This window comes from Podarcis liolepis (genome assembly GCF_965112155.1).
Source record: "Podarcis liolepis genome assembly, chromosome: 1".
NCBI lineage: Eukaryota > Metazoa > Chordata > Lepidosauria > Squamata > Lacertidae > Podarcis > Podarcis liolepis.
Genome location: NC_139554.1, coordinates 49,972,293 through 49,983,574, shown reverse-complemented (window position 1 = coordinate 49,983,574; position 11,282 = coordinate 49,972,293). Strand labels below are relative to the sequence as shown.

Here is an 11,282-nt window from a genome sequence, read left to right as displayed (position 1 = left end):
TGTCATGTAAAGGGCAAAGCTGCTTCGGAACGGCATATTAGCTAGATGAGAAAAGCAACAGGAGCTCAGACCAGGCAAGATGGTGACCCCAACTTGCCAGAAAATGACTCTTAAGTAACCAGAAGCAGTAGGTCTTAGGGTTGAGCCTTAATCTTCTGGGGCCTAGCTCAAATCTGTCAATTTCTTGCCACTCCCATTGCAGCAGGTGAGCTTGCAGAGCCTAGTTGATATCACCACCCCCAGGGCACAAGGGCCTCCTGCTATTACTCACAGGCCAGGTGGAACTGATGGAAGGGCCCAGTCCTGCTGCTCAGAGGTGAGAAGAGTTGGCAATTGCTTGCTGTCTGTTGGACTTGGTTAGATATCCTATACAGTATTCTTTGCATTTAAGTATGGTTCTGCAGATCCCGTGGTGCTACATGGATCCTGTAAGTCCTTTCCCCCTTCCCCTAAACCAATAACGTACCCAAGTGGTGGGGGTTACAGCAATACTCCCAGGATCCCAGCAAATCATCTTTTTCTACCAGGCGCTGGGGCTAGTCTCAGAATTCCTGGCTAGAAGCTGATACAGTGGTGCCCCGCAAGACGAAATTAATTCGTTCCGCAATTTTTGTCGTCTAGCGAATTTTTCGTCTTGCGAATCACGAAATCCCATAGGAATGCATTGAAAATCAATTAATGCGTTCCTATGGTCAAAAAAAGTCCAAACAAAGCCAAATTTGGTACAACAACAGTTTATTAACTGCTCTTTAAAGTCACACATACTGTAAAGAGCAGTTCAAAAATTTAAGGGAAAATAAATTAACTTTATAAACAAAACATGTCTTTGTTTTTAGTCAAAGAAAAAAAGTCGCGAGACGTTTTCGTCTTGCGAAGCAAGCCCATAGGGGAAATTCGTCTTGCGAGGCAAATCGAAAACGGAAAAACCTTTCGTCTAGCGAGTTTTTTGTCTTGCGAGGCATTCGTCTTGCAAGGTACCACTGTATTAGCTTTATCATTTTTGCCACAGATTCCAAGCCTTTGTAGAAAGAGAGAATCTGGCAGATTCTGGGAGTGCCTGCCTCCATTGTAGTCATCTTCCCAAGGGTAAGTTTGTGGATTTGTTGGAAAGGGGAGGCAGCAGAGGTCAGTGCTTTGCTTCAAACCTTTTGCAAGAATTGCAGTTAAACTCTTGCAAACAGGAGTGCCAACTTGAATAAAATATGGGGGGGCAGGTAAGCCCCACCCCACACAATCGATCACATGATGCGCTGCACACACACCATTTGAATGGCAATGCCCATCAACTTGGGGGGCAGCCCCCTCAAATATTTTATTGTGGGGGAAGCCCCCTTGGCCCCTAGGAGTTGGCTCCTATATTTGCAAAAGTCTGAGAACTGTTGAGGCTGCAATCCTGTACATACTTACCAGGAAGCAATCTCATGGAATTCAGTGGGGCTCACTTCATTCCATTTGTTTATGCCCATCTTAAAAGCTTGCAAATTGCATTCTGGTTACTTCTCAACTAACGTTACCAACAGCAGGGTGAAAGGAAGTCCTTGCCTCAGGGTTAGATTTCAGCCTTTCTGTCACAGTTCCTGTATCTTGCATGTGTTACGTCTGCAACTGAACAAGGCATTTGCCTTTTTTGGAAGAAGTTTATATTGCTGACTCATACGTAACATGTAATCCATTATAACCCCAAGGTCTTCCTCAATAAGGCTGAAACATAATCATTTAATGGTTGCTTGTTCCAATGTGTGATATGGGAATTGTGAAAGTAATAGACACCAGTGCACTAAGAACACAGGAAGCACTTTGCTGGGGTCTTGCTTGTCCTTAGCATTTGTTTCACAGAAGTGTAAACTTTTTGATGTGTTGTTTCTCAAACAAGCTTCGCTCCAGCTGGAATCCTTAAGTGGTTCCTAATTAATCTCTAGTCAAGGTGTGGACACCTTTGCACAGGGTAAAGTCATCCCTGCCCCATCAACGCCCCCTGGTTTATACACAAACTGAAATAAATCTGACAGTAATGAGGCCGTGCTGATATGAACAGTTGGGAGAGAAAGAGCTGTGAAACATACTGCCCTGGTGGGACGACAACTTCCCTGTGCTCTAAAGTAGCAAGGTGCACACAGAAATCAGGAATCCCTGAATATAGGAGAGTGGAATGTTTGTGTAAGGATAAAGAACTACTAGATCACAGTGACAGAGCTTTGATGGAACGGTTGCCAGTCTGGAAAAATGCAGCTGTGTAAAACAAATGTAGACTGATAAATGCAGCTGGATAGAGCATGAGGTTCCTTTCACAGCTGTGGTGGAAACTCTAACCTATCTCAAATGTAATATTTTTAGAAAAGAGGAGGAAGAGGGAGAAAATCTTTGAAATGAAAATGAAATTATATCCACAATTATTTTTAATGTGTGCTATCATAAAACGTCTGCTTGTTCTACTCATACATTGCGGTACCCGTCACAGTGCCCAACCTCCCCTATGCAGTGAGTGAAGTCCTGAAATTTCATTGCAATTACTTTCAGTGAAACAATGTTAATGAGTGAAAACAAGGGATGGAAAGATCCTACCAATTTTGCTTCCAGTTTCTCATTTTTCCAGTCTTCAGTTCAGTTCTCCACATTTCTGCAGCAATTTGCATGTTTTATTTGTAGAAATTACCATGATAATTATTCAGCATTTTGGTGTGAATTTCTCCCTGGTGAAAACATTTTTGCAGGTACAGTTGTGCATGCAATTTCTCCCACATAGAATGCATTTTCTGTATGTTATTTTTATTAATATATTGATTTTTATGCACCCCTTTACCAAAAGGGGCATGAGAAAGAGTGCAGGTGTTAACACTCACCCTATATACTGAAAGGAAGATTGGAATGAAACAATATAGAAATCTTGATGTTTGCATAAAACAGAGACTTATAAGGTCAGGTGGAAAAGATGCTCCAGCTCTGCTGCTGCTGTGGCTGCTCTGGCTTGTCATACTTACATAGTACAATGGTGAAGCGTATACAGCCTGAGGAGGGCTGGGTCTGTAGCACATGTTCTGCACATCGGGTCCTCCCTTAAAGAGGGCATGTGTTGCGGTGAGACCTGGACAACCGACTCCCTGTGTTGTGGGTGGGCACGAGTGGTCAGCCACAACACCCGATTGGTAGGTCCCTTGTAGCTGGGTGCAATCTGGCCAATGGGACACAGTCCAAACAGTTTGAGTGACCTATTTATACCCATGCACACGACCCAGAGCTTCCTCTTTCGGCCCATGCATTCGGAACACCCACCCACCTCTCCCTATTTTTAGGGCTTTGCACTTGACCTTGCTATGCTGCGGTGTGTCATCTGTCGTTGGGACAGGGGCATGGCAGGAATTTTCCCCACTTTGCTGATTGGCTGTTGCCATTTGGGTTTCGTCTACCGCATAGCAAATCGTCACAACTTGTAAGGTTGAGAATAGGCTCTGGTTCTGGTGATAGGGATGGGAGAATGCTCTCACCATCCCTATTTGAAGGGTGTTCCGCTAAAGGAATCCAGAGACTTGATGCTTTGGTCAACCCCTAAGAGGGGGTTGTGCCTGAGTCCAGGGGGACATTTGGGTGGCAGAGTTAGCCCATTCCCGGCTTTCCACTTATCCAGGTGTTCACCCTCGGCTGACCTATGCTGGTGCCCTGGGTCAGCGCTACCTGCATGGCAGGGAGCTAGTCAAACCAGAGCCTATGCAACCATTCACTTTATGTAATCAATAAAGTTGTGGCCTAAATTCTGCCAAAAACCAAAACCAAAATTTGAGTCAAGTGTGAATTTATTTAGGGGGGAGGTTTCTGGGTCTGAACATTCAAAAAGAAAACCCCAGGTACAAACCTTGCTATCTCCAAGTCCAGACAGTGCAGGGAAGGAGCCTTGTCTGGAAAACCCCTTAAGAGTGTACACAATACTGCTGATATTGGACCACTGCTTTGACTTGGTATAAGTCAACTCCCTGTGTTCTTATGGATCTTTCATTGCTATGGTATTACTGGGAATCACTTTTCCTCTACAAAATAAAAAAATTCCTTCCAGTAGCACCTTAAAGACCAACTAAGTTAGTTCTTGGTATGAGCTTTCGTGTGCATGCACACTTCTTCAGATACACTGTGCATGCACACGAAATTTGCATGTTTTATTTGTAGAAATTACCATGATAATTATTCAGCAATTTGGTGTAAATTTCTCCCTGGTGAAAACATTTTTGCAGGTACAGTGTGCATGCACACGAAAGCTCATACCAAGAACTAACTTAGTTGGTCTTTAAGGTGCTACTGGAAGGAATTTTTTTATTTTGACTATGGCAGACCAACACGGCTACCTATCTGTAACTTTTCCTCTACAGTTTTTTTAAAGGGGGAAAAAGGGGAGAATATGAGAGTTAAACCAACACTTTAACAACCTGAAGATTGCCACTGATGAATCATATATCAGGAAACTGTGAAAATAAAACCTGAAATCATCATGTATATCGTTCTAAGTAAATGAATAATTCCATGTTACAATTTAACCATTTTATACTTGAATGATTAATAATAAATCTTGGCTTCAGATATGCACCATTACAGATTAATAATAAGTCTGTGTTGTGGATAGATACTCAGTGATTGCAAGACTTACTCATGAGCCATTACAGATTACCACAGGAATACGCTTTTCTTAAACCTGATTTTATTAAATATTTACACGTTATTAATATTTGCACAGTAAGATATTCCCAAGGATCTGCAAACTTCTCTCTAGCCATGGAGAACTATAGCAGAGCCTGTATTAATGCTAGTTTTAAGCTGTAAGCTAAGGCAGAGTCTTTGAAGGTGAAATGCGACTTGCCTGTGAAGGACAAAAAACTTCCGTCAGCTGCAAATTTTAATTACAGCACAATGAAATATTTTCTGAAAATAATATACACTCCCTTAAAAAAAGAAAATCCCTGCGGTGTCCAACCTGTTGCATTTGGGTTCTGTAGGAATTTCAAAGCTGAAGAAGGGAATTCGTACCAGAAACACTGTTGAAATTTCGCCTCAATGAGATAGAGATGAGGGCTTTGGAAGCATAGTAAAAGATGTGTTTGGCAACCTCTGCTGCTAAGTCCAACTCATGTGTCTTTAGTATCTGGCTTTTCATTATTCCAGGGTCTCTCCTTCAAAGACTATAGTGCTTCCTATCCATACCACTCCTTCCCATCACCTCTCCGCTAAACTGATAGGTCAACTTCTTCTTGACCTTCTTGACCTCCCCAGTCTTGCCGTAGTTTCTCAGTGCCCGTGCCATCTTCTGGTAGGTCATTTTCTTGCGGTTGCCTTTCTGAATGCCCCAGCGGTGAGCCAGTGCTTCTTTGTGCTTGGAGGAGAACTGGAAAGTGCCCTTATCCTTATCCACCCACCAGATACTATCTTTCATATCTCCACTTCGAAGCAGGTCAAGAAGAAACTGGTACAGTCGGATTTTCTTTTTGCTGCCTGTAGGAAGAAATAAAGTAAGCAGTTTGAAGACTGAAAAGGAGCCAAACTTCACATCTTTTAAAGAAGATTCCTGGGATTTTTCTTCTTCTCATTCCCTCTTCTAGAAAAAAAGGCCACATATTTGTGGCTGCTGCTATCCCCCACCCCTAGCCCAGAACAACGCTAGATTCAGAGCACTGGAAGAGGCTGCAAAATGGTGGCCAAACTGCCATCATAGTTGCTGCTGATTCCACTTGCAGCAGTGCACAAACACAGAAACTTACAAAAAATGAATGGCACAATATTATTGCCACTGTTGAATGGGGAGCACCACCCTCAAGAAACAATTAGAGAAATTCTCTTCATGCTGAGGTAATTCAGTTAAATGATTCCCCCCAATTTTTCTCCTCACAAATGAGGTGGGGAATTTTGAGAGGCAAATTGCACACAGCTCTAGTGAGGACCTTAGAAACTGCTTTATACCAAATGAGACAATTTGTTGAAGTGTTGTCTAAAATGACTGTCTGCAGCTCTCCAGGGTTTCAGACAGGAGTCTAAGCCCTATGTAAGGATGCCAGGATTGAACCTGGAATTTTTGCATGTGCAGCAAGGGATGGCAAGGGAGTTGCTCAAGAAAACAGGAGGTTTTCAGTATAGATGAGTTGGAAGAGGGAAGTATGGCCATTGGCAGGCTAGAGAAGGAAATAAGGACAGAAAGGTAGAATGGGGCAAGGTGTTGATTAGGGATGGTAGGGAATTTTGCAATAATCAAACAGGGACACGAGCTCTGCAGCAGTTCACTCACTTACCAGGCAAGCAGGAAGTTTTTTTTTATTGACACCACACACACACACACACACACTCTGATGGAATGAACAATGCTGCTTCCTTAAAACCTTGCCATATTGAACAATTATTTCTTAAACTAACGTTACTCTCTTTATTGTCATTGTTTTGGTTGTGCAATTCAGAAATGCTGAAGTTTATTTCCCATTGAACTCTATTTTATTGAGGTGACAATGGTAGCCATTAACATTCATTGTTGTATTTCTTACCCTGTCTCCCTACTTAAATAGTTCTGCATTGCATCATTGTGTGTGGGAATGTTTGGGCACCGAGTTAAAGTAATAACATTGAATGGGAGTAGTTTTACAAACACATATGCATTCTTTTTAAAAAATAAATGATTATTCTCTGAGTTTCTCCGAGCGTCTCATACATTGCTGCACAAAAGCTATGTCAGTTTCACTATTGCAAAATGCTAAGGAAAAATCCACCCATCCAGCCTCTGCAACATTTCATTGGGCGGAGGGAGACGTTACCCCATCTGTGTACTTTGTATCCTTCCTTTCGTCATCATCAATGAACATTCTGTACCAGACTCAAACGCATGCACTGGCGGAGGAAGAGGGGGGCAGGGGGAGTGCACCGCCCCTGGCAGTGCAATCCTGGTGGGGCCCCGCCTGTGCTGGGCACCACACCCCTGCAGGTGGCACACCACACCCCCGGGATGCGTGCCAGCCATGCCCCAGCCTGCTCTCTGCCCCCCGGTGTCGGAGAATGAAGCTCCGCCGCTGCACACATGGCATAATCCAAAATATAGGTCAGTTTAAAATGCTGCTTTCTTTGCATTTTGCAGCAATTGCCTTGCCATCTTTTCTTCTGCTTGAGGAAGGGACGTCAATAGAGATTTGTTACTGTGTTACAATGCCCATTCCCATCAGGGATGTCTTGCTAGCAATGTTTTTAAATCTTTAGATTTGTTTCCCACCCCAAGTAAATAAGGCTTAAAGTAAAACTGCTGGGAAGGGCAGGGGATGGCTGCTTGATAATGGGCAATCAATAGCAGTAGCAGTATTGCAAATAGTGAAAAATATAGGAATATAATGATATCCATTATGTAAAAGGGGAACATGCTACTGTCAAGAGAATAACAAATAATATTATTTTTGCAAAACACCATGCCAGGCTGGGATACTCCTGATTTGATGAAATGTGAACCACAACAGACCAAGTTAGAGTAATGATAAAGCAACCAAAAGATGAACTGGTACACAACAGTGAGTTGCATCCCTAGCGCTGAACACCTACCTGCTTCTCCACTTATAATCCCAGGGCCAGGTTCCCTAACATCAGTCTCCCCATCTGATACTTCCAGTGGTGGACTCTGTCTGTCTGGATCTTCGTCATCAGAACTGCGGTGGTGAGAGGGATACACACACACGGTACGAGGCACAAATGTAACCTGTCAGATGCAAAAAAAAAAAAGTATTGGGGATAAAGGAGTGCGGTGGGAATGGAAAATACTCCAATTAAAGAAGGTGGATGTCGCAGCAAGAGTGACATGGGAAATTAAAGAACTCTCAGTCAATCACATTTAAGTTATTTCTTTTCATTACCATGCTCAGGATCCATACAGACAAACACTAATTATTATTATTATTATTATTATTATTATTATTATTATTATTATTATACCTCACCCATCTGGCTGGGTTTCTCCAGCAACTCTGGGCAGCTTCCAACAAAATATTATAATACTAAAAGGCTCTCGTAGCACTGTAATCATGCTTTGAGCTCTCTTCTTAGTGTAGATGTGGCCCTTTCTTACAAACAACTCGTGAGCAGTTCAATTATATATGTAATTTTGATTGGAGTGCCAACTCACAGGTGCATTTACCTGCAAAAAAGGCACAGTAGTGTTCGCTGGGGAAAACAGAGAGAGAGAGAGAGAACTGTTTCATTTGTCCATAAAAGCAAATGTCTGATCCTTGTCTTTGGTCATATGTACAAGAAATATGTCACAAGTGTGTTTGGAACAAAGAGGGACAGAAAGGGCACCTTGAAAGATAAGATAAGTAATGGAACTTTGCCCATGACTTCGGTTGCCCAGTAGGTCAGGCATTGGACATCTGATGTTTTTCTGTTGATGTTATTCCGAAATGCCTCAGTAAAGAATGTGCAATTATGTTGCTTCAGGGGCACAGCAACAAGCGGTTAATGACTTGGCAAATTGTCTGGAGATGAGTAAGGTTGGAAGGGCTGGGATTGGGTAACTGTGTGTGCACATTTCCTGCCAAATATTCAAGGGTAAAACTACTGACCTTATCCACTGAGTCACACTAAGCACCTTATAGTTAAACAAAACTGCAGTCTTAGAGATGGAGTGTGTGTTTGTGTAGTAGAGAGGCAAGGGAAGTTTAGAGTTTCATTCATTTGTGTAAGTTATTTTAACTAATATATGCTTCTATATGTCTGCAGATGAAGGTTGTAATAATGATTTTAATAATAATAATAATAATAATAATAATAATTTCTCTGCCAAGAGGGAAGACAATGTTGCCTGTGAAATTTTGCCCCGCATGCAGCCAGCCTGTCTTTCCCCCTTCTAGCATCATTTACTAAGGTGATAGCAAGTGGAATATTAATTTTCAAGAGGTTTCAATTAAAACTATTGTGGGTTTCACATCTGGGCTAAGTAGCAGCAAGATAATGTAACTGTGCCATGTGAGTAACATGTTTATTCTCCCTGACACAGAACTGCAGATCTGCTTTCCTATGAAAGCTCTTAGAGGCAATGAAAATGTATTCCTTCACCAGCAACACTAAGTGGGAAGGAGTGCAGATAAAGTTAGCATGATGCCCTAAGGCACAAGAGGATCCAGTGAGTGTGGAGTTAAGAAACTCTGTTTTAATTTGTAATATTTACACACAAACACACAGCCAGTTTCTGAGGGCCTACATGCTATTTTACTATATATTTTGTAAAATTTATATGCTACTTGATTGCAAAAAAGACAACAATCCTCAAAGTAGTTGAAACCTTGAAGTGGTTACGTTACATTACATCATGAGGGATTCTAGGTAAGTGGGTGCATGGGGGATTTCCTTCAAGATTGCATCGCGCAAGGAAAGGATGCTTAACTCTGCCCTGCCTAGCTGCTCTTCTTGTGTGCTCATATCATTCATTCATTCATTCATTCATTCATTCATAAGGATTCTGCTCTGCTTTTTTCTTTTTAAAATCCATTTCAATTTACGGTCCAAAAATATTAGTGCCTTTCCTCTTTTTGGTGAGCTGGTGTTCTCTGTCATGGAAAGGAAACTCCCATCTCTACAACAGAGTAGCCATAACAGTTTGGTTACACCCAATAGTGGCCACTGAATCCAGCTGCTCTCTGAGTCACCGTGTAGGCAAAACCAGGGCTTTTTTCCTGGGGGGCACAGGGGTATGCATACACCTCAACATTTTGTGAATCTAAGCTTGGCCTCATTGGGGGGCAGTATTTCAATATGAGTAGGAAAATGAGAGTACCCCTAAATGTGTGTTTTTTAGGAAAAAAGCACTGGGCAAAACATTCGACTTCTCTTTGCAGGCCTACTAAGGCTGGAGAGGAAGGGAAGGCATGGAGAGGGCGGGGGGAAGCTTAGCAGTGTGTGGGATTTGGATTGGATAAAAGAAATGTCATGCAACTCCTTCCATCCTGTCATTTCCCCATAAGGAGGCAATGGGTACTTCCCTTCTGGAGCTAATAGCACCATCAGGGGGGTGATTATTGTTGGGACAACAGCAAGGAAGAAAGGGATTATTAAAGCTTCTATGCCCTAAAGCAGGCATGGCCAAACTTGGCCCTCCAGCTGTTTTGGGACTACAACTCACATCATCCCTAGCTAACAGGACCAGTGGTCAGGGATGATGGGAATTGTAGTCCAAAAACAGCTGGCGGGCCAAGTTTGGCCATGCCTGCCCTAGAGTCTGGGTCCTAATGTCCTCATTCTTACTGTTTCTAGTAAAAAAAAAAAAGTATGCAACTTCAAGTGCTGCATTTAATTAGGCTCTTGAAGTGACAGCTTGTATTGTGTTGTTGTTAAAGTCAAGGGAAGGCTACAAACTACTGCAGGCAACACCTATCTCAACCCTCATTTGGTATCTCTGTTCATCTATGTCAGTATCATGGTTTGATTGTACAGCAACAGTTTCTACTGTGGATCAGATTTTCCATAACCTTTCCTGCCAGGGTCTCTTCTCCCTCATACTGAAACCTGGTGTTCAGAAAAGAAAAGAAAGAAAAGCGATAAGGCATTTCTACAGAGGTACATAACAAGGTGCTTCTTGTACCTGATGGTTGTGGTTGATCCCAAAGTGTGTGGCAGGGATCCCAGGATCTAGAACATGCATCTGTTCTATCTCCATATGCCGGTACAGCTGTTGCAACTGAGGTGGCTGGACGCTTTGGAGCTCTGCAAAGTGGTTGTCCCCAAAGGTCTCAAACTCCGGGTGCAGGTGGTGGGGGTGATATTCCCAGCAGTGGTCTGATGGACATAAAAACAATTCACCTGCTAAACACAGAAGCAAATCATTCAGTTCTCTGTTTATGAACAGTACCAAGGAGCTAGCTACAACTCTTTCCAGTATCGTTCAACATGGATCTTGTTTCCAGACAAACACGTGGAATTTGAACTGGATCTTGTTATCTGGGGCAGGATTTAGGTTTCTGCAGATCTCAACAGGTTTGAAACACAAACTCAGAGCAATGAGTCATTTGTGTGTGTGCGACGTACTGTTGGCAGTGAACAACAGCACTGCAATCATCAGCAAGCAGCTGTGAGCTGCTCACCACTTAAAATTCCCCACAGTGCCCTGATAAAGTGCCACTCTGGAGCATTGTTGGACATTTAAAAGGCAGTGGGCTCACCATCACTCTCCACTGGATCAATCCTTGTTTGGTAGGCCCAAGGAAGTACAGGGAGCAGCACGACAGGCACTCAGTGCCTGGATCTCAGTTTTGATCCAGCAATTTGGAATGCACTGTCTTGTGTAGATGGATGAC

General features: G+C 42.7%; 1 protein-coding gene and 1 long non-coding RNA gene across 7 annotated transcripts in view; one reads left to right on the top strand and one right to left on the bottom strand.

Moving 5' to 3' along the window:
* The first annotated feature begins 207 nt into the window (after positions 1-207).
* The window catches only part of LOC310687161, a 37,366-nt gene continuing 26,291 nt past the window's right edge, over positions 208-11,282 (top strand). For 2 of the 3 annotated variants that reach the window (XR_014516282.1, XR_014516284.1), the window contains exons 1-2: positions 338-573; positions 990-1,086. This is a non-coding gene — a long non-coding RNA (uncharacterized lncRNA). Of the gene's footprint in view, positions 317-337; positions 574-989; positions 1,087-11,282 lie in introns of those variants that run through there. The other variant, XR_014516283.1, reaches the window with a different exon arrangement.
* SPI1 (Spi-1 proto-oncogene) overlaps positions 4,665-11,282 on the bottom strand; it is a 28,614-nt gene continuing 21,996 nt past the window's right edge. For 2 of the 4 annotated variants that reach the window (XM_083461603.1, XM_083461602.1), the window contains 3 exons: positions 10,571-10,791; positions 7,543-7,696; positions 4,665-5,469 (listed from right to left, as the gene is read on the bottom strand). In XM_083461603.1, coding sequence (XP_083317729.1) covers positions 5,153-5,469; positions 7,543-7,696; positions 10,571-10,791 — 692 coding nt within the window. In that variant the 3' untranslated portion in view covers positions 4,665-5,152. The remainder of the gene's footprint in view (positions 5,470-7,542; positions 7,697-10,570; positions 10,792-11,282) is intronic. The other 2 variants (XM_083461604.1, XM_083461605.1) reach the window with 2 other exon arrangements.